This window comes from Nothobranchius furzeri, chromosome 2 (genome assembly GCF_043380555.1).
Source record: "Nothobranchius furzeri strain GRZ-AD chromosome 2, NfurGRZ-RIMD1, whole genome shotgun sequence".
NCBI lineage: Eukaryota > Metazoa > Chordata > Actinopteri > Cyprinodontiformes > Nothobranchiidae > Nothobranchius > Nothobranchius furzeri.
Genome location: NC_091742.1, coordinates 66,752,521 through 66,776,172, shown reverse-complemented (window position 1 = coordinate 66,776,172; position 23,652 = coordinate 66,752,521). Strand labels below are relative to the sequence as shown.

General features: G+C 44.1%; 2 protein-coding genes across 4 annotated transcripts in view; one reads left to right on the top strand and one right to left on the bottom strand.

Annotated features, from left to right (window-relative positions):
* Nucleotides 1–1,379: 1,379 nt before the first annotated feature.
* LOC107377422 (dynactin subunit 6) lies at nucleotides 1,380–5,514 on the bottom strand. 3 transcript variants are annotated; one of them, XM_070547615.1, is made up of 7 exons: nucleotides 5,436–5,514; nucleotides 5,146–5,210; nucleotides 4,968–5,082; nucleotides 4,811–4,896; nucleotides 4,427–4,474; nucleotides 2,883–3,025; nucleotides 1,382–2,802 (listed from the first exon to the last, which is right to left on the bottom strand). In XM_070547615.1, the coding sequence occupies exons 1-7, from the start codon at nucleotides 5,468–5,470 to the stop codon at nucleotides 2,704–2,706; spliced, it is 591 nt and encodes a 196-aa protein (XP_070403716.1). In that variant the 5' UTR covers nucleotides 5,471–5,514; the 3' UTR covers nucleotides 1,382–2,703. The 3 variants fall into 3 exon arrangements, with proteins under 3 accessions (XP_070403722.1, XP_070403716.1, XP_015802470.3); XM_015946984.3 differs by having other exon boundaries at nucleotides 1,385–2,802; nucleotides 4,968–5,073; XM_070547621.1 differs by lacking the exon at nucleotides 4,427–4,474 and having other exon boundaries at nucleotides 1,380–2,802.
* A 1,248-nt stretch (nucleotides 5,515–6,762) lies between these two features.
* Nucleotides 6,763–23,652, top strand: part of LOC107377423 (zeta-sarcoglycan) — a 77,878-nt gene continuing 60,988 nt past the window's right edge. The window contains exon 1 of the mRNA XM_054747819.2: nucleotides 6,763–7,082. Within this exon, the coding sequence (XP_054603794.2) occupies nucleotides 7,044–7,082 (39 nt within the window). The 5' untranslated portion in view covers nucleotides 6,763–7,043. The remainder of the gene's footprint in view (nucleotides 7,083–23,652) is intronic.

Here is a 23,652-nt window from a genome sequence, read left to right as displayed (position 1 = left end):
ACTCCGTGGATTTTCTCTTATTTGTTTTGCAAAAGCACTTCCTGTCATTTCTCCACCTCAACCACAGGTACCTCAATTTCTGCTTCTGTGAAATTGCAAACCAAACTACTTGGCGTAAGTACTTTTTTTTTTTTTTTTGCTGAGCTTAGGTACGGTTTTAGTGAGGATTCTACGTAACGTTTGATAAATGAGACCCCTGGTGACTAAGGAGATTTATGGAGTCCAGTGAACTCATCAAGCTCTGCTATCAAAATATGTTTACTCAAAAACCACCGAAGAAGAGGTGAACTCGTCACATGATCAAATTAAGGTACTCAAAGATTAAGCGGTTAAGAAAGAGCACAGCGTAGAAGCATTTTATTCTTGGTGTAGTAAACACAAGGAGCCTCTCATCAAAGCGATGAGGCTGGCAGAATGTGGAAATGAAGCCGTGCAGCAAACTGTACCGAGACCAGCAACCGGTCAGTCTGCCATGCTGCTTTGTGTCTGCCTCTAAGAGTAATTTAGTAAAATAAAGAAATGTCAGTGTACTTATTCAGTTCACTGTAAGGAAACAAAAGTGTTTATAATAAGGCGTGGCCCTCAGAATGTGTGGATAAGCAGCTCTCCTCCCACTAACATTACTTTTTGTTTATGAATGTTGTAATGAGTGTGGGACTTTGGTTGTGCGTCGGAATTATGTTAAAGAAAGTAGACAAAAAAGTGTTTGTATTATTTATAGAGCGGGGACAAAGGTTTGTTCATGTGTGTGTGTGTGTGTGTGTGTGTGTGTGTGTGTGTGTGTGTGTGTGGCTAATAAATCAATCAACATTTTTGCCTACATTATATCAAGAACAGGGTAAGGGTATTTTCTAAAAAAAATCCTACACAATTCCTGAAAAGGGGAAAACTCCGGATTGCTGCTTTAATCTTGACATTGTTTAACAACCCCGGTGAGGTCATAAGGAAGAAGAGCACCCAGTGTTTCTGGGTCCCTGTTGTCATGTGATTAATTATTTCTGTGGGACTGCAGTGGAAATCGCTGCTGCCTATAGGTCACATTTCAGTATTAAATGGTGGAGCAGACCTGGATGTAAAGGTCACCTGTCAGAAAGCCTTTATCCTCCCTAAGCAACTGGTGGCCAGTGAAGGGGACCGAGTGCTACTCGGAGCACCATGATAGTCTGCTAAGGAGTGGAGGGAACTAATTTACTTATTTAGACCTGTTTCAAAATGATACATTTTTATACTAGTTTCTCTTTGTTCGGAAGAGAAACTAACCCATGAGGGACTTAAAATCTTATAAAAAGCCAATGCCCATGTGATGCACACAAAAAACTATTAGAAACGGGATAATTTATTCACAACGATGCTGAAACACTCAAAGGTATAAATAGCTGCTTCTAAATATAAAGCAACATTTGAACTTCCTCTCAAATTCCTGCCTTGTGTTTTATCATCACAGCCATTTTGCCCGCTGCTGATTTATCAGCCACACAAGCTTCTTGTCACTTTGCACTTTTGCACAACTGTGTGCAGCATCTGTTCTTCCTGTCAGATTAACGAAGAGTGATGCCTCAGCAGCACCCAACCAGATGAAAATGACGCCAGTGGAAAAAGAACAAAAGTGAGAAGAGAGAGGGGCCGAGGCGTGGCCCCTGCTGCACTCCGCTGCCAAAATAATTAGCCCCTGGTTGAAGTGGACTCCTCGTGGGACTCCACCGTGACATGTTCAAATGAGTATTGGCAGTGTGCAACAGCAGCTGTGTGGGCCTCCTGCAGGGAGCTGCAGCAGTGCACGGCTGCTGGCCCCACTGAGCACGGCTCAGAGCCTTTAAACCTCCCGTGTTTTGCAACCAACGGGGTCTTGGAGGAGACAACTGTAGATCTGAACCTTTCATGTCAGGTGTTGCAGACGGTGATGCGCTACTCCCAAGCATCCATCCACAACAGAAACCTTGTGAGTGTGCAGCGCAGATGGGAGCACCGCCCCTGGGGGGGCTTAGACATGAGAAGGAAGGGCGCCAGGCATTATTCAGAAACACAAGTCACAACCACACCCGTGTCAATTACAAAAGCTGTGGAATTCCCAGAGCACCCACAGTACCAATTTGGAAAGCCGTCGTGGGAGGGTTAGGGACCGCCACCAACTCTTAGCAAGGGGAGGGGGTGTCTCACATTTGCTCAGTAATTGCTCTTGATAAAAGATGAACTAAACTTTGTTACTAATCCGTGCCATCTCGAGACTATTTTTACATCTGAACTTAAAAAGTGGAGTATCTTTAGCACAAAAACACATTTGAAGTCCATCTTTAGTGGAATTAAAAATAAGCACTGCTTGAGCTGGATAAAACAGGCTTTGGAGCAGAAAGCAAGGAAGTTACAGACAGCTGCTCAACACTGCTCTCTTGTGGTTAGAAATGAAAGATCATCAAAAGAAGAATTTGTTAATTAAATTATGAAAAAATCTTTGATTTTTAAAAAGCATTTATTTTAAAGCATATTGTGATTATTGTAAATGTAAAATTTGCATGCAGAACTTTTTAATACAGAAAATCATAAAATTGGTTTGAAAGTAAAAGTGCAGAAGAGGAGGATTGTCATTTTTGTGCAAAACGATGATTATGACATTTAAGTAGAAAGCTGGTGCATAAGTGTGTTCGAGTATCCAGAGTGCAGATCTGTCAGGCTGAAGGAGATTTTGTTCCATTTGCATGTGCTCTGTTAGTTTTTTAAAGGCATGCTGCTTCCTTTCTCAGTCTTCTTCAGGCGGTGGTAGTTGGGAAGAATCTTCATGAGGAAATCGAGCTGTAGCGTCTGCGACTGTAAAACAAAAACATAATGGTGACCCATCTCTGAATTTTATCCAGCAGCTAACAGGCGTTTGAGGCTTAAAAGGGAACCTGTGGCTTTTCGCTCTGCACACGCCTGCTGCAGTCTGGGCCGTACACAACCGTGTTCTCCGGTACGGCTTCACACGTGTTCACCTGGCAGAATGTGCTGATGATGCAGCCACTGGTCAGGATCATGTTCCTCCCAACATCAGCTGTGATGCAATATATGAAACGAGATTATGGAAAATGCATTATAAGAGTCTATAAGTAAAGATTAAATCAATCGTATATTAAAGCGTGCCGCGTAAATGTGACCATTTACATGTGAAATATTGCATTTGCTACACTCGTAAAACTGAAGTGGGTTTCTGTAGTCAGGTCACAATCAATTAATATCTTACATGTTGTGAAGAAATCTTTGGACAACCTCAGTTTGTAGAAATAGAGGTAGGTTCTCAATATGTGTACTTGTCTGAACATTTGTACTTGTGTACTTGTGAAACTGCATCGACGCTGGCCCGAGTACTGTTACAATCCTAAGTATGCATCATGGCAAGTACGCTCAAAGCTCCGCCCATTGTATCAAGGTCACATGAACTCATCCTTCTGAAGATTTGGGCCAACATGGTATCCCATAATGCATGGCGTCACAAACTGTTTTACCCCGAAGAAGAATGGCAGAGGAGAAAGCTCATAACTGTATTGTTTTATATCAAGAACACTAATAATTGTCTAAACGAATGAATAAATATAAAGTTGTTTGTTGTTGTAGAACATTGGGGTATAACCTGTAAAGTTTGCTGTGTGTGTGTGTGTGTGTTTTTTTAACTCTTCACAGTCCTGCTAAGTGCTAAAAGTATCAAAACAAAACAAGTGTTGCCTTTTATTTCTGTTACATATTATGTTCTATTTATTTCTAAGCGTAGCACAACACAGCACCTGTTGCCATGACGTCAAAGAACATGATTCTGCTCCAAATGCTGCCCTCTTCCTATCGTACTAGAATGGATGTTCTACTGTACTTTCCAAGAATGTACTTGTCAAGTACACAATAATTTAAGAGTGTACTCTGACTAAACACACGACCTAACAGCTAATGATAATAGGGCCGGTTACAAAGTGGCCCAAAAAATTCTGTTTCAAACATTTCTACTCAGTTTGTACTTACTGTTTTAACCTTTACATTTTGTGGTTATTCCAACATATTTGCTATGAACTTCCAGCCTGTTGTGCTAAAGTAGCTAGCTCCACAGCTAATTTCTGCTGCAAATAACAAAAATCTATGTAATTAACCACATGATTTGAAATTTACCGTGCTTTAAAATGTATAAAATAACGTTGCATTAACTGCTGCGACATATTTGAAATTGGAGTTGTTTTCTAGCAGCAGAAACACTTTGTAGATGACCTCATCTAGCTTAGCCATGAGCTCATCTGTCAAATCTCTGCTTCTCCAACCTGAGGTCATTCCATGAGCTATATACAACAGGTAAGATGATCATTCCTCATGCTCTTTTCGCAGAAGAACACACTTCAAAAGTTCCAGAGCTCATTGCAGACTAAACATTTTAAAGAAATGAACAAAATTAAAATAAAAACACACAGACACCCACCCTTGGACTCAATCACATTATTGTCTCCCATTTTCAATGCCCGAGACACTGTGACAGAATAAAAGATTGTAATTAATAAATTAGCTAACTAAAACTGTCAAAACGCACAGAAAACTAGCAGGACGTTGGATTCTTGCACTATAGTATGTAATTCTGTTCAACTCTGACCTGTTTTTTATATTTATTAAAAATTAATAATACTTATGTTATATTTAAACAAAAAAATGTGTATATTACTGTTTTTTTTTTACAGTTGGCTTTTTAATATGAAGTCTTTACAAATCCAAAATTTCCATGTGAAATTTCACACCAAATACAGGGTGTGTCGCCCCCTAGTGGATTACCACTGTAATGGCAAATAATTAAATAATACAGTAAAATTACCACATCCAACTTCAAACACATTGTTGGTCCCAATGATCATTGTTACAGGCTCAGCTCTCTCTGCGGCTGGCACATTCTCAGGAAAGCTGTAAACAACAAACATGATCAGGAAGATCCTGACGCTTGAGAATACAGCTTGCTACAACTCCACACCTACCTGTTAATAACCAGGGTCTGCTCCTCTATCAGATTCCTCTCCCCAATAATGATGGGCCCTGCTTCTGCTATGATCCGAGCTTTGGGGTGGACCACTGTTCTAGCACCTATGACGACTGGAGATTATCACTCATTTATGTACAGAGAAATATTAATAAATGTGATAGTAAAAGCCTCACCAATAGTAACATCTCCTCTTATTTCACTCCCAACACACACAACTGCTCCAGCTGCGATTTTACCACTGCAAAATAGTTTTACAGAAAATTTCAAATAAAAGGCATCGTTTTGCAACAGGAATGTACTGATAACCTCATCAGTCATAATGATGTAATTTTCACGTAGACTTCTCTTTCATAAATTGCATTATTGGTGATTTTACTTGTTTTTTAATTACATTTAAACTTTTTGAAAACTACTTATGTTCAGAAATAAGCATAAAAGACTAAGAAAAGTACTTAACTTTTACCTTTTCTGTGCAACCGCTGGCTTGGGGTCGGACATCCTGTCGACAGCAAATTGATTGCTCGCCAGTTGATTATTAATCCTGCAGTTTGAGCTCTAGGATAACAAGACGCTACGATGGCGCCCTCTACCGTCATTTTAGTGATATAGCAAAAACACATTAAGTAAAGAAGTCAGGATGATCAATTATATATACTTCATTTCTAGAACTAATAAAATTGGTTGCGCTTGGGTCATTTTTAAAATTGTGTGCAATTTTGTACAGATCTAAAATGTATAAAGCGTCTTCTTCTTCTTCTTCTTCTTCTTCTTCTTCTTCTTGTCTTACTTAAATAAAAGCTTGTATACATTTTAGCAGATAAAAAATTACATTCATTTTGTTTTTCTAACATTTTTAAATCAAGTTTACCACCATATTTTCTAACTATTGTACACAAATGAAGATTAAAGTAATTAAAATGAATATTTACAGACATATATTTTTAACCTGTGCATAGCATACTGTTATCGTGGGTTGAATCGTTTGCTGCATTGTGCCTGAGCCTCCTGCAGAGTGCACCAATACCCAGTTTATCATCATGAGTACATCCATAGATTAAAATGTATAAAATGAACGTCAAATGAACACAAAACCTTAAAAATCCACCATGAACGTGATTGTGTTTATTGCATTATTTTTAGTTGATTTTGATTCGGATGGGTTCTTCTTTTGAATGCTAGAACTCTAAATGCAAAGAAGAATCCCTCTTTGGTTACGTGAAAAATTCTGGATCAAACCGGAAAAAGATAGGAAGTTTTGTCAAAATAAAAATAATTGACATGTCAATTCTCGTCATTTGTTCTCGTCAGTACAGAAATGGAACCTGTAACTACAAGTAAACTGGTCATATTCTCTTTGCAAAAAGCCTTTTGGTTTGCACATAACTGATATAGATCTGATATTGCATGACAAGGAGGAAAAATGTTAAAATCATCAATTTTTAAATAAATCTAAACCATGTGACCGTACAGCAGTCATTCAAAACAAACACGAATAAATGTAATCTACAAAAAATGTCTTTGTTTTTTGTCATTTGCACAAAAAGGCACATTCAACTGTTTCATAACAATTGCTATTTACAAATATTCCATCAGGCAGACACCAAATAAAATGTTGCCAAGAAAAGGTTAAGAATGAAATTATCATTTAATTTAAATGTAATCTAAGAGACGAATTGCATTGTTATATATTCTATAAACAGACGTTTTCGAATTTCAGCAACAAAACAATTGTTTTTGTTTTGAAAATTTATACCGGAAGCGCTGTGCGTCATTACGTCTACTTTAATCGCCCCGAGTTTTTGAAGAGGAGCGGACCGTTAGAAAGTGAGCACGGCTCTCACCTGAGCTCGCGTACCTGCAGGTCGCTACACCAGTGTCCGCTCATGTCACACCTCAGATATGTTTGTAATAAATAGGTACATGAAAATACTAAGTTTCATTAAATATTTGAGCCTTTTTATTAGACAATCAGAGGAAATGGGCTGTTTGGAGACGGAATTGAGCGCTCGTGCGTAAATTTTATCTCGTGCCAATTTAGTGGAAATATGTGAAGGACGCATGAGGACGTAAAATGGAGCAGTCTGCAACTCTCGGCATTGAAACACTCAAGGTAAGAATTTAAAAAGTAAAATTTTAAAATAAAAAATGACATTTTTTATGTAAGCTTTCATGTTTCGTTGCAGAAACTCGTTTAAAGTATTAATTCCGTAGTTATTCATCAGTCTACCTCAACAGGTGCACTCTTGGCGATAATGTAAATGTGACCTAATGACGCATAAATGTTCTTTTCCGTTCATCTCTAAAGGAATAAATCCGATTTAAATCACCTGAGCAGCCATCAAACACTTCCAGAAGCCTACCCAGAGCAACACCTCAGTCTGTTGAAGAACCCAAATAAATGTGACAGCCTATGAATATTCTCCCTTCACTCTTTCTCATTATCATTCCAGTCTAGTGAGGGATCAGTAACCTCTGGGTACAGTATGTGCATCTCGCTGCAGCTCAAAGAAAAAGGTAAAGAAAGCAGAGTCTGACTGCTCTCAGGTCCATTCTCAACACACACACACACACACACACACACACACACACACACACACACACACACACACACACACACACACACACACACACACACACACACACACACACACCTCCTGGCTGAGTCTGCTCACCACCCTGCCTCTGAGCATATCTCACACTTTACTTCTTGCTGGCAAGTCTGCCACTTTGTCCCTGTGGCTAATTAGCCTAGTTTTGTGGGCCATGTGTGTTTTTTGCTACATCCTTGAAAGTGTCAAAGCTAATCTAAATGTGATCAACTCTGTGACTTGACTTTTGTGGTCAGTCTTCTGTTGTGAACTCCACTGATGAATGCAAATTACCCCTAAGAAAGCCAGCCCCCCCCAAAAAAACCAGACCCTCTGGAATGAGTAAGGTATTAATTTGGAGAGTGAGTTTATTGAGAGGAAGTGTGTGTCTGTTTACATCAGCTGTATATCGTCCTGTCCTCCCCTTGTCATCATCACAGTGGAGGGAACTGTCAGAGCGGCAAGCATCCGAGATTTTCCAGCTTGTGGTTTTATTACACAAGAAGTCTTCGTCTGGGGTTGTGTGATGCTATGAAAGCATGATGTTGCATAAATAATTATATATACACATTTACTTCATCTGAAGGCTGAGTGGACAGTGTTTTTAATGGAGTTTTTTTTTTGCTACATTCACACAACAATGGCAACTAATAAATTCAATGTTTTTTCAAAAGAATGACTACTAGTAATCGCCTCTGAAATGCACAGTCCTGGAAAAACCTCATCCAATTATTGTGAATATTTCGTTCTTAAAGTAACACTGAATAGTTTTTTTTTTAACTTTAAAGAGCAAATAGCAGTTTTTTTCCCTAATTCATATAAAATGCTGTCCAAATACTATTTGAAAAACTTGTTGTGGAAATTTGGTTTTAAAATACATAACAGCAGAGTTTTTCTAGTAAACAGTGGCCTTTCTCAGCAAAGCTTCTAAAAAGGCTCTTTTTTCTAAATCTGAACCTCTGACGTAACCAAAGGGAGTTAGAAGCTAGGCACTGCCTCAGCTCAGTGTGGAGAGTGGCTAGTTTTAGGGTAGAGAGGTCATGTGATCCAGTCAGTGTGTGTGTTTACTAGTGTTGGATTGTGTTCATTGTGATAAACTATTGTTTGTGAAGGCTGTAACAACTCCAGCCTGTCTGGACATCGACTCCACAGGTTTCCAAATAAGAGGAACAATGCTTCTATCTCTGTGCCTGTGGGTGTTTTGTGCAGCTGAAAAGATAGACTTCTTTAGGCCACATCGGTCGGTAACGGGACAGGGAGGTCCGCGCTAGGCTCCGGAGACTCGTGGTGGGGTTTGAAAAATTAAATGCAGATTTCCGAAGCTCAGATCACCGTCAGAACCAGGTCAGAACCGACCACCAGAAGATACGCGCTGCTCAGCGGGCCAGTGGAGCTGGTTTCTGGGTCGAAACCAGATCAGAACAGCCGCAGACCTCCAGGAGAGGATGCGCGGCTTTTAAAAATACTATTGAGCCAGCCGAGCTGGTGTCTGGGTTGGATCCAGCTCACAGAAACCCGCATGAGCTCCAGAACCAGATAACAAGCATCTCTCCCTTTCTCTAAGTGCTAAACTACGTTACGTGAACGGATATTAACGAGTATGAGACAGCTGACAGACGCTAATTAGTATTAGTATTATATTAACTGACCAATACTATTTTAATTGTTCGGCTACATGATAGTAATCTGTACTATATTGTGATGTTAGCACACGAGTTTAAGCTAACATGGTAAACTCACAAGACACCTGCTGCTCGCCTGCTGCTTCTCCACAATCTCTCTGCTTTGGCCGATCGTTTCTCCCTCTGGTTTGTCTCTGCTCTCTGGGGCGCGCAGCAACTCGTAACTTTATGGTTTTGGTCCATCATAAGTATAATTATAAACATTTAAAGTTTCCTCTGTGTCAGAGCAGGCATTAAAATACACATTTTTCTCTGGATTAAGCTAACAGGACTCCATCAGCTGTCGTGACTTCGTTTGGCAAAAATTTAAAAAAATTGCAAATCGCTAAAACCAGAATGAACATCAGTAGCCAGGCTTGCCAGACTCATCCTCTGTTTAATTCTGCTCAGAGAATGAGTCTGGTAGCACTCCCATGCAAATAACCCCACCCCCTGAGAATCATAACCGAGCCAATCAGCACTGAGCAGCGTATGTCACACACCGCAACACTCAGTTTCTCATAAACAACATTGACGGCGTTTGAAGTGACGTTTGCAGCGGCTCTTTCCTCTTGGACATGTCTTTAAAACCACAACAACAACAAAATAAAAACAGCTAAAAGTCTTTCTTCTGTAGAAAGATGTTTGCGCCTTCGCCAGGCGCCATTTTTGACTACATCTACAAGACTACAGAGTCGTGTGGCACAGTCGACATTTCCAAATTTTTTCTGATTGGTTATTTTTGAGCTGGTTAGTCCCGCCTCTCATGTGCCTCTCTGCCTTAGAGTAACCAGACGTACTCTGCTCAGTGCTGATTGGCTCGGTTAGAATTCTCAGGGGTTGGGTTATTTACATGGGAGAGTTACCAGACTCATTCTCTGCAGAGTTAAACTGAGGACTAGTCTGGCAGGCCAGGCTAGAACATCGGTGCAGCCTCCACTAGTTTGAGGGAGCTAAAGGAGGCTACAAAATCACAGACAGATGGTGACCTACCTTTGTTGTCTCTGGAATTGTAAGTAATAATACATTTTGTCCAACAGTGTGGATCTTTTTACTTTGTGGTTTTTTACTGTTGTTATATGGTTACAGAAGTGTCTTACATTAGGAATTATGGCAGGAAACAGCTCTAACAACAGGTCAGAAACGTAAAACGGAACCCTCAGGAACAAGTATTGCACAATATTCTGGGGGTGTCGTGCAGGGGTTGGGGGGAAAACCTGCAGAAAAGGGGTTGGATCTTTGAAAAAAGGGATTTTTTTAAAAGTAGCTTGCTTGACTAGCTATTTTAGCATCTCCAATGCTACCTTTGAGCAAAATCTAGATATTGATCAGGACATTTTTTGTGTGGAAAAAAATACATAATTGTTGTTAGCATTTGATGAAGATGCAAACAAGAGCAGAGGTATTCATAGCAGGAAAAAGCCTTTGTAAATCCTGTGATGTTTTGTTATACGTTTTATTTTTGTCTCTATTTTTGGCTTTGGTTGAACATCTGCAACCTTTTGTTGGAGGTCATCTTTTGAGGTCTCTGCGTGTCTGATGCTGCTCATAGTTGAGTTGCTTTAAGTTAAAAGAAATGCACAGCCATCTGTCTGTCCATCCATCACTCATCCACCCAGAAAGGACACTAAAGATGAAGCCATTGTGACAAACTCCAGCACTATTGTTGCACCGTCGGCGATGGAGTCACAAAAATTGGATTTCCCATAAGACGAACGAGTATTGACAGCGGCACTCTCTTTCTCGTACTTTTCACATCAGCACAATGTGAAAAACCATTTCGCCAAGCTCTTAGTTGTCTTTCCTAGTTACCGTTGTGCAATCTGGTTTTTGATTGGAAGTTCTGTCAAAACTCCCACAGGACGTAAATAAATGGGTGTTTTCATACTTCACGTCGTGATTCTGTCCATCTGTTTTCAGCGTTCACATTTATGATGGATGGGTCTAAGATTCATAGTCATTAGTGTGTTTTTCCTCCAGCTGAGGCGTTCTCGTGGGACTCCAAAGAATCCGCTGATCCTCTGATTAATATTATCAAACATTAATACAGTCTAATTTTCTTTCATTAGATGTTGCCTCAGTTGTGTTTTGCTGTCATTGTTTGATCAAAGCAGCAAGAATAATATCACCCTCTGTGATGACTGATGAAGATGAGCAGTGTGAGGGGACTGCTGGGTAGCTGCTGGCGTCTTTTAGACCAATCCAGCTGCAAAGTCTATAGTCAACGCTCTAAAAGACCTCTGGAGCAAAAAACAAAGTCAGATCTCAGCACAAACTTAAAGGGGATTGATGAGGTCTCCAAAGATAAACATGACTGTGCAGCAAAATCAACGGTGTTTTCAGTGCATGTTGTTATGCCTCAGAGACGCAACTGTGTAGGAGTTTAGTTTCTATTAATAGACAGTGCATTGCAATAAGCACAGAGCAGAACATTTTATACATATTTCTTGATATTTAATTGATAAAAATTCCAGTTTTGTAATATTTAGACATTTTCATTTTGGACATGCTATTAGAAAATGCCTCAAGCGTGAACAAAGTTTTTTTCTACCCTAAGTCACATATTAGACAGATGTTTTACTTTATTTGTGTGTTAATGTTGTTATTACATAAATGATCCATTTTATTCAAGCAAAAAATTGTAGTTTTCAGCCATCCATCCATTTTCATCCGCTTATCCAGAGTCGGGTCGAGGGGGAAGTAGCCTAAGGCGAGAGGCCCAGACTTCCCTCTCCCCAGCCACTTGGGCTAGCTCCTACGGGGGAATCCCAAGGCGTTCCACCGTGTCCTGGGTCTACCTTTAGGTCTTCTCCTGGTTGGACGTGCCCGGAAAACCTCACCAGCGAGGCGTCCAGGAGGCATCCTGACCAGATGCCCGAGCCACCTCAACTGGCTCCTCTCAATGTGGAGGAGCAGCGGCTCTACTCCAAGCCCCTCCCGAATGACCAAGCTTCTCACCCTATCTCTACGGTAGAGCCCAGCCGCTCTTCGGAGAAAAATCATTTCGGTCTCTTGTATCTGCGATCTCGTTCTTTCGGTCACTACCCAAAGCTCATGACCATAGGTGAGGGTAGGAACGTAGATCGACCGGTAAATCGAGAGCTTCGCCTTCTGACTCAGCTCTCTCTTCACCAAGACAGACCGGTACAACGCCCGCATCACTGCAGATGCAGCACCAATCCGCCTATCGATCTCACGCTCCAGTTTTCCCTCACTCGTGAACAAGACCCCGAGATACTTAAACTCCTCCACTTGGGGCAGGACCTCATCCCTGACCAGGAGAAGGCATTCTACCTTTTTCCGAATCAAGACCATGGTCTCAGATTTAGAGGAGCTGATTCTCATTCCAGCTGCTTCACACTCGGCTGCAAACCGCTCCAGCGAAAGCTGAAGATCACGTTCTGATGAAGCCATCAGGACCACATCATCTGCAAAAAGCAGAGACCTGATCCTCAGACCACCAAAACGGTAGTAGATTTCAACCACGAATATAATTCCCAATTGGATAAAAACTAGGGATCCTCAGATCCGATCATGTGATTGGGATCAGGTAAGAAAGACTGGACTCAACCCTATAAAACAATACATGTGACTTTTTAAAATTCATCCTGAGATAAATATTTTCAAACAGCTTATTTTTTATGTTTTTACTGAATTTTATCTTATGTGAAGCGCCTTGGCGCCATGTTTCATGTCTGTAGGGTGCTATTCAAAAAAAGTCTGAGTTGAGTTAATCTCAACAAGTTCCTCTACATCAGTAATATCTGTTTCTTGAAAGAAAACAACACCATTACATCCATAGACTGTATATACATCACACAATTTGGGGCAGGCAGGGATTTAGATACCCTAACATGCAGCTGTTAGCTAGTAGGCTAACGCAGGGCTAATACGTCTCCACAGCAGAGCTAAAATATCTGTATTATGTTGTAATTTTAAACCGGACAGAGGAGGCAGTGTAACAGACACTTGTAATGTGTGCATACAGGCATTTAACATGCTGGAAAACACAGCTGCATGATAAGCTGGCGTCAAAACCAACTACTTTCTTCTTTGGCTTTTTTTCCCTTCAGATGACGCCTCAGCGAATCATTGGTCTGCATTAAGTCCCAGTTCACAGCAATATCTCTAACAAAACACTGAGCCAGCCAACATTGAAACATATATTAAATTGATAACAAAAGTGTTGTGGTTTTTCATTCTCCAGCGCTGGGGTTGACTGCGTCAATCAAATACTGAATGAATACATAGACGCCCCATTTGGCGCTGGAGAATGTAACTGTTGCTGCCATATTGGGTGGGTTCCGCACTCTCTAGTCCAACTGTAGTCAACATTTTAATCATCATGCCATACCATAAATCTAATTTGTTAAAAATCCTAATAAGATGTTTGTTTTAATTGGATAAACATCTTCTTCAGTAGAAATAAATGCACTGGGGGCGATTGTGGACATATCTAAGATGGCGGCACGCTACTACGCAAGCTCCAATAGGTAGCCCAAGTTGTTGCGCTGAGGCCTTCCCCGTCACAGGAGTGCGCATCACTCAGTTAGGCCCAATAATGAGGAAGTAAACAATTAGAAATATGAGTAACTCTGCTACTTTTAAATACATGATATTAACACGTTTCATATCAAAGTACTTCCTTAACAAGTGATGTTTTGACAGATAAAACTAAGGAAATTACATAAATACAGAAAAAAATAAATATCTAAATAAGATAAAAACTTGCATGTGTCTTTATTTTAATGCTTTGCTGAAGTATCAGATCAGGACTTGTAATCAGCAGATACTCAAAAGCAAATGACTCTGACTCGGATCAGGAGCAAAGAATGTGATCGGAACATCCCTACAAAAACGTGAAAATACAAACAATGGTCATGTCAATTCTTACACCATTAGGCTATAAGTGAGAAATCTGGACTTTTTCAAAAGAAAAAGGGAGTAAATAATCTATTCCTTTTTATAGAGGAAAAAATAATTTGGGTACATATTTTACTTTGAGTTTTCTGAAATAAACGCACAATTTGGAAACTTCAAGCATCATATAACATCAATATGCAGCTTTACCGAAGACCACTGTTGGTTTTAGTGATGTTTGGATTTTTTATTTCATTGTTCCTTCTAATTAATTTTCTTTGGTTTACAAATTTGCATACTGGGCATCTTAGTGTACGGTTTTTGCATCACAGCTAAGGTTTTAATCATTTTCTTGTCTAATAAGTCAGTAATTGGTTCTACTTTCTGAAATCCAACAAAATATGTTTTTGCAATTTGAAAATATCAGTGACTGAATCACAATTTAAATGATATGCAGCACATTTTGACCTTGAAAGTCAGATTTCAGCAACCCACTGTCACGAACTCCTCCAGCTGACTGCATTCCATTCATCCCTGCCACTAACGTGGCGACTGACGTCATCACGCCGACACTACTTAAGGAAGTGCCGGCGTTTCATTCATTGCTCAGTCATCGTTCTCACCAGACTTTGCATCGAGTCTCCAGGCTTACCAGCCCTCTAAACCCTCAAGCTACACCTACAGGAAATAACCACGCCGGTTATCTCCGTCTCTCCGCGTCTGGGCAACAGAACTCTCAGTCACGCTTCAGATCTGCCAACGAACCTGACAGGATGACTGAGCCCAAAGTTGACCCAGCGGAGTTCGCGCGTCTGCGTGCCGAAGTGACTCAACAGCGCGCAACCTTGGATCAGCATACGGCAGAAATGAACCAGCTCCGTGCCATAGCTGATCGCCAAGCAACTAAGATCGAGTCACTCACCGAGCTAGTACTCCAACTGACCACCGCTCTGCAACGTCAGACCGCAGCTGTTCCTGACAGGATGGAACCACGCCTCAGCCTTCCAGAGAAGTGGGACGGAACCAGGGGATCCGCGGAGGGCATGTTGGCGACCCTGGCCATGACTTTCGAGTGCCAACCGGCACGTTACCCCACATCCTGCTCTCGTGTCGCCCTGCTGACCTCACTGCTGACAGGTCGAGCCGGTGAATGGGCGGCGGCTCTTTACAATCAGAAATCTCCTGCCTGCAATGACTATGAGACTTTTGTAAAGGAGATGAAAAAGACTTTTGTGCACCCCAGCAGCGAGGTCTCGGACGAGACGCGGCTGCTTCAGCTTCGCCAGGGCTCCCAGACGGCGGCTCAGTACACCTCTCGCTTCCGGACGACAGCAGCTCGGTTGAGGTGGGATGACGCCGCCCTAAAGGCCGTTTACCTGGAGGGACTGTCACCGAGAATCCGGGAGGGCATGATCGGGCACGAGGTCCCAACCTCCCTGGACCTGGCAGTGGATCTGGCTCTCCAACTGGACCGCTGCATCCTGAACCGGCCGAGCACCATGTCAGCCCCCGTACACACCAGGACGTCACCCCGCCGGCCGGCTCACCAACTGACGGAGGAGCCGATGCAGCTGGGACATCTTCCCCCTGAGGAACGGGCACGGCGCTACCAGGAGGGAAGATGCGCTTACTGTGGGGATTTGGGTCACCACCGTGGCACGTGCCCAAAACGACCGGGAAAAGGTCCCTCCGGGTCGGAGTAGGAGCCGTCCCACCCGGAGTCTCCACCTTTCCGGCTCCACACCGAACCACTCTCCCGGTCTCCCTCCACCTGGACCAAGGCCCGACCAGACTGGAGGCACTTTTAGACACTGGGGCTGCGGAGTGTTTTATCGATCACGGACTGGTTACTCGGCTCAAGATACCCCTCACCGCCCTCGACCGACCCATTCCCGTGACCTCTGTGGACGGCCGGCCCATCATGCCGTACCCTCTCACCCACCGAACTCAGGGTCTCCACATGACTATTGATCAACACCGGGAGACCCTCCACTTCCTGGTCATCCAGGCTCCGGCCACACCACTCATCCTGGGTCATTCCTGGTTCTGCCGCCATGAGCCTCACATCTCCTGGTCCACCAGTAAAGTCCTGGCCTGGGGCACGGGTTGCCATAACCACCGGGACTCCCCTGCACCTCGGACCAGAGCAGCCACTCCCACAGACGTAGACCTGACGCTCATCCCTCCTCAATACCACGACCTCGCTCAGGTCTTCGCTAAAGAACCCACTACCAGGTTACCTCCTCACCGACCCTACGACCTGGAGATCAGGCTCCAGCCCGGCACCACCCCCCCTCGGGGTCGCCTGTTCTCCCTCTGTCCGGCGGAAACCCGGGCTATGGACAATTATATAACTGATGCCCTGCAGAAGGGATTCATCCGACCCTCAACATCCCCCAGGGCCGCGGGGTTTTTCTTTGTTAAGAAGAAGGAGGGGGATCTCCGGCCCTGCATAGACTATCGAGGGTTAAATAAAATAATGATCAGGGACCGTCACCCTCTCCCTCTCATGGGCACCGCTCTGGACGCCATCACACAAGCCGCAGTGTTCACTAAACTGGATCTGAGCAGCGCCTATAACCTCATCCGTATTAAGGAAGGTGAGGAGTGGAAGACCGCTTCTATCACGCCCACTGGCCACTATGAATATTTGGTGATGCCTTTTGGACTCTGCAACAGCCCCGCCGTCTTCCAGCGGTTCATTACAGATGTGCTGAGAGACATGTTGGGCCGCTGGGTCTTTGTCTATCTAGATGACATCCTCATCTACTCCCGCACGGCCGAAGAGCACATCCGTCATGTTCGAGCTGTTCTTTCCCGCCTCCTGGACCATGGACTTTACTGCAAACTGGAGAAGTGTGCGTTTCACCAGGAGTCCACCTCCTTCCTGGGTTTTACCATCTCCTCCCAGGGCCTGAAGATGGACCCCAAGAAGGTTCAGGCCGTAGCTCAGTGGCCTCTACCCACGACCCTGAAGCAGCTGCAAAGCTTCCTGGGTTTCTGAAACTTTTACCGGAGGTTTATACGCAACTTCAGCTCCCTCGCAGCACCACTGACCTCACTCACCAAAACCACCAATCAGCCTCGCCCTTTTCGCCTTACTCCAGAGGCTGTCCGTGCTTTCCATGAGCTGGTCGGACGTTTCACTAAGGAACCCATCCTCCTCCACCCGGACCAGACCCGGCCCTTCGTCGTGGAGGTGGACGCCTCAGATGTGGGAGCGGGGGCCGTTCTCTCGCAACGGGGTCCAGACTCTAAGCTCCACCCATGTGCCTACTTCTCCCGGAAGTTTTCCCCCACACAGCAGAACTACGGGGTCGGCGACAGAGAGCTGCTGGCAATAAAATGGGCGCTGGAGGAATGGAGGCAGTGGCTCCTGGGGACCACCGATCCCTTGACTGACCTGGACCGACCACCAGAATCTCATTCATCTACAGACTGCCCGCCAGCTCAACCCACGTCAGGCTCGGTGGGCCCTCTTTTTCGAGCCGTACCACTTCCATATCGCCTACCGGCCCGGCTCCAAGAACCTCAAGGCGGACGCTCTCTCTCGGCGTTTCGCACCAGATGCCGCCCCCCCGGAGCCTCGGACCATTCTGCCGACTCAACGCTTCCTGGCCTCCCTCCAATGGCCGTTGGAGCAGTCCATACAGGCGGCACTTCCTGGCGATCCAGCGCCGCCGGAGACCCCACCGAACCGTCTCTACGTTCCCGCCTCCTGCTGGCAAGAGGCGCTCACGTGGGGGCATTGTTCGCGGCTCGCGGGACATCAAGGACAAGCCCGTACCCTCCAGTTCCTCCGTCGGGCTCTCTGGTGGCCGTCCATGAGGAAGGACGTCCGCGAGTTTACAGCTGCATGTGATGTGTGTGCTCGCTCCAAGTCCTCCAACCGACCCGGCGCTGGAGAGTTGCAGCCTCTCCCTGTGCCCAAACGGCCGTGGTCACACATCGGGCTGGACTTTGTCACGGGACTGCCGGCGGTCGACCACCTGGACACTATAATGACTATCACGGACTGTTTCTCCAAGCCCGTGCACTTAGTGGCCCTGGCCGGCCTCCCCACTGCCAAGAGAACGGCCGATCTGCTCCTGGAACAGGTGGTGCGGCTCCATGGTTTACCTCAGGACGTGGTTTCCGACCGAGGACCACAGTTCGTCTCACGCTTCTGGAAGGCGTTCTGTCGCCTGGTCGGTGCTTCCACCAGTCTGTCCTCTGGATACCACCCGCAGACGAACGGTCAGACAGAGAGAGCTAACCAGCAGCTTGGACGCTACCTGCGCTGCTTCGCTTCGTCCCAGCCGACCACCTGGCCCCGCTTCCTCCTGTGGGCGGAGCTGTCACACAACCTCCAGACCTCCTCTGCCACGAGTCTGTCTCCCTTCGAGACCTGTTACGGTTATCAGCCTCCTCTGTTTGATCATCAGGTGCCCGAGGTGGAGGTCCCTGCTGCCCAGACGCTGGTCCGCCGCTGTCGGCTCGCCTGGATTCGGGCCCGTGCGGCCATCACCCGGGCCAACACGGAGTATGCCCGTCAGCATCGCCGCCGCCACCGGCCTGGCCCCGTCTTCCGGTCTGGCGACCAGGTGTGGCTCTCCTCCGCTAACCTGAGGATGCCGGCTGGCTCCCGGAAGCTCACTCCTCGCTTCCTGGGTCCGTTCCCTGTCCTCAAGGTCATCAATCCAGTCACCTGCCGTCTACGCCTCCCGGCTACTCTCCGGATCCACCCGGTCTTTCACGTCTCCCAGCTTAAGCCGGTGATCTCCTCTACTCTCCACCCTCCACCGGTCCGGGTGCCTCCGCCCCGCGGTGTTGAGGCGGATCGCACCTACACGGTCCGCAGGATACTGGACGCCCGCCGCCGGGGACGGGGTTGGCAGTACCTCGTGGATTGGGAGGGGTACGGGCCTGAGGAACGCTCTTGGGAGCCCACAAGCTCGTTTGTCGGTCCTGCCCTGCTAACAGACTTCTGGGCCCGCCGTCCTGGGACTTCGGGTGCCGTCCCTAGAAGGGGGGGTCCTGTCACGAACTCCTCCAGCTGACTGCATTCCATTCATTCCTGCCACTAACGTGGCGACTGACGTCATCACGCCGACACTACTTAAGGAAGCGCCGGCATTTCATTCATTGCTCAGTCATCGTTCTCACCAGACTTTGCATCGAGTCTCCAGGCTTACCAGCCCTCTAAACCCTCAAGCTACACCTACAGGAAATAACCACGCCGGTTATCTCCGTCTCTCCGCGTCTGGGCAACAGAACTCTCAGTCACGCTTCAGATCTGCCAACGAACCTGACACCCACCAAGATGATGAGTTAGTTTAGAGATGTCTAGGTTGTTGCTCACTGTTGAGTTTGCACAAAGAAAATCATCACTAATCATAGAAGTTAGAGTTTGATTAGTTGGGTGAATAGATTACTGAGGGTATTAATGATGCTGCTATATTCCAACTGATACTGGCAGACATGCTTAAGTACACGGTTTTGTGATTGTTGTGATGATGTTTTGGTTGATATCTTGGTTTCTGACATGTTTTTCTTATAATGTTGAGGATCAGTGGCGGCTCCAGAATTTTTTTTTCTGCAGGTGCTATGAAGGAGCTAGTCTTTTTATTCAGGGTGCTATGAAGGAAGTGGTCATGCATACCTATTGTTCTCTAAAACACCTTCAACACTAGCAGATACACATGCGTGCACCAAACCTCAACAACACCTGAAACAATCACTAACATACATCATAAACATATGAACTATCGCTGACTTTTCCATGAAATCATAAACGCATACAGCCACACAGAAAACCATTAATAGTGTTGCAAGGTTAGCTAACGTTAGTGTTAGCATTTCCAGCGGCAAAACCCTCGACTGCTGCGGCGGTTGAGGGTTGACTCTCTTCATCCAGATCCGTAGGTTTTTGTGGGTCTGAGATCACTTCCAAAGATTCATTCATTTCTGACTGAACCCGTGGAAATTTGGGCAACAAAAACCGATCCATTTTACCACTAGCTCTACCTTTTACTCGTTCGCAGGTGGAAAATGAGGTCAAAGGTTAACCTCAATTTCCTGTTTTGGTTTAAGTTTTTACTATCTGTATGATAATTTACTGATTATTTTAGTTTTGTATGTTAAATATTATCACATACACACGTTAAATTAAAATTAAATTGTAAAAAAAAATAAATATATGTCTAATATTTACTTGGGGGTGCTATGGGGGTGCAATGACTAATCCAGGGGTAGCTATAGCGCCCCCCTGGCGCTGTCACTGTTGAGGAAGTGATATTTGTTTGCTTAGAAAGACAGTTTGTAAGTCTGGGAGCATTCTGTAAGAGAATTATTGCAGAAACTTATGTGTACCATGGCTGGCAAATGTAGGTTTCCAGATGTAGTATTCCTAGATGGACTAAAGTAGGCCTGCCACAAAAAGTTATTTACATTAGAGTTATTAATCATCTAGTAACAAAATATTTGGGGGATTAGTCAACTAACTGGGCCATGCATAGAATGTAGACTACTGCACCTGCAAGCACTCTAATATAACCAGTCAGCACGCTTACTTGGTAAGAAAGTTGTACATTTTAGAGCAATGCTTTTTTAAATACAGTACTGAAGTCTTATTATAAAACATTAGCATTTGTAGTGTTAGAGCAAATACATGAAATATGTTTGCTAAGGGCAATTAAATCTTTCACTGCCAGTCGTTATCTGAACAGAAAACCCCCGACTACCAGTGTTTTTGGTCATTTTTACTGTTTTTTGAAGTCTTAGACCACTGAGCTCTATGACCATGCAAACACCAAAACTACCAAAAGAGTACACTCACTTCTTAAATCAGGATGAATCAGTGTGCTTCTAGCTTTTTCCGTTCGTCGACAGTCGGTTGCCAAAGTGTGAGCGGCAGAAACTTTTCAGGTTGGCGCCTCGCTTTAGGCATAGTGGCATCCCAAAATGATCTCTTAATTCATGGATTGTCTGCTACATGATCACGTGACATGTGATACACACAAGTGTAGTTCAACTTTAGAAGCGTGATGTTTTCTCTAGCCCGCCCTGTTAAAAAACGCGATTGACGACTGCAGTGAGCGGTTGTATGACGACTTAAGTTGTCAGTGGCAGTGAATGAGTTAAATCAACGTCACTACAGTTAATGACACAGCTAGCAATGCCTTGCAAATGAGCTTAATACAAATACAGGACATTTACCATTTACCTATTCCACTGAGTGAACAACACATTGTGTTTGTCCCTCGCAGTGACCTCCGCGTACCACACAGTGATAGCGGAAGTGTGGATGGACGGAGCACCAGACATTCCACCTCCCTAATATAGACAGAGTCATTCCCGTCTGAGATGAGGTCGATGAGGGTAGTTACATTTTGTGAACTTGACCAGTTACACTGACTGGTGGAGGTGAGTCAATTGGTTTAGACGGAGAATACCAAGGATGCCCCTGAATGCCACTGCTGGAATTACTTGTCATGGGCAGAAAGGCAGACGAAGCAGAGGCTGGTACAGCGGCAGGTTTGAGAGAAAAACAAGACTTCTAAAAATTGACTGCATTGATGCTTACATTTGTCTTCTACAATTTTCGTAGTTGATGCAATTGTTAAAATCGACCAATCTTTGAAGCACTGGCATAAAGTGTTGTGTACTTGTTTTAATTTATAATCAATACTTTTTGTAAAGTATGAGTATCTCAATCAGATCAGTACACGTGGTGAAGGAGATGAATTAAATGTAAAGGTAAGAAAATTAGGAGAGGTGGACCACCATAGAAATTAGGTGATTAAGTTTCTCCCAACAATTTTACATTTAAAAATTATCGGAGCTTACCCTGCAGTGTCATGGCCTAAAACAATTTTTTTTTAATTCTCTCCTTGTCTACAATGGATTCGGAGTCTCTCATTTGTCCAGTGGTTCGGCTCTATCGTCCAGACATTTTCCCAACAATGTGGAAAGTTGTGAGTGGGAAACTAACTTTTGTGACACCACACTGACCGTCTTTGTGCCGGTGCCTATTGTAACACTTCTGTCCCTTGGCTGTAGCGCTGGTTAAATTGGAATCACTGACATTTCTACACCGGTGATATGGATCATTGCTGCCAAGTCACAGCATCTATTTGTGAGACATCTGCCATCACTTCCACATGTGACCTAAAGTGTTCAGCCATGGAAACGGCCACTTAAAGAGTGGATGAAGTTTAGGAGAGGTAGGAATCGTCTGTGTTATTATCCCTGCTGTTGAGATGGACTCTGGGTCTCTTTATGAGGCTTGCTTTGCAATATGATTTTGCAGAGATCAGCTGACTGTTGCAACACAGATGATTTCAGTGTAATCATCTGATGCAAAAGTGGTGCAGACATTTTTAAACAAAGGTGCAAACCAATTAAGACACAAATAATGCACTTTGTCACTAAATTGAAATTTGACATAGAAATCTTAATGCATACTAGCAAAACATATTGTGATAATTTCTCTCAATTGAAATATAAGGGAAGATGCAATGATCTGTAGTTTTGCTGAAATTTCAATGTTGTTTCAATATTCAGTTTAATTGAAATGTAACTATAATGTCATTGGCCCATAGTTAATAAATCAACATTGTTTCAATATTAAATTTAGGTTCAAAATTATATTGATTTAGGGCTGGGCGATATGGCCTAAAATCAATATCACGATATACTGAGGATTTCACCTCGATAACGATAAATGGATGATAACTACAGGTATGCGCAGAAACAAAAGTGTCCACTAGATGGGGCTTTCACATGTTTTGGTTGAGTCACATTGGCCAAGTTCGAGCTGAGCAGCGCCTCGCCTGGAAACAGACGAGAGCAGACGGACGCAACAGGGGAGTGGCTGAAAGTCGGCGTTTAAGTCGGACAGATTTCCCTAAATGTAGTTCGCAGGTGATGATGGATGAAGATATCGCGTTAGCGTTCATACTTGTTTAATGTTTTATTTTAATTCTGGTGCCTGCTAGCAACTGAAACACATCCTCACATGCTTGTGGATATCATATATTGTATTTGGAGACCTGACTGTAATAATAAGTAAAGGTTATCAGCTGTAGGTTTAGTGTGCTCATAGGAAATGTGACAAAAGAACACAAACCACATTCCTCTTTATGGCCTATATAGTTGTCATCATCAACGTTACATGTTTTTTAGAATACATGTGACCAACTAACATTTCTCATTCTACCACCGGATGTTTGGATAAAAATGTGAACCAATCAGAACTTAGATCAGGTGAGAGCCAGGCATTTCCCATCATCCCCTAGGTTTAGCAGCCAGTGGAGAGCAACTGCAGCGCCTTGTTCCAAAATCTGCGGCCGCCTTGATCTCACGAGTTTATCGTTGCCTACGTATGCATGACGTCAGAGCAAGTCGGCGTCAAGTCGGACACAAATCTAACCGGCAAGCACTGCGCACCAATCACCAGTGATCTAATCTGCGCAGAACTGGCTCATCTCAAACACGGCCATTTTTATGTGAGTCAAGGTGGTACAGCTTCTTAAAAGGACATGAACGCTGCCAACCTACACACATCTTTTCATTTTTTTATTGTCAAATT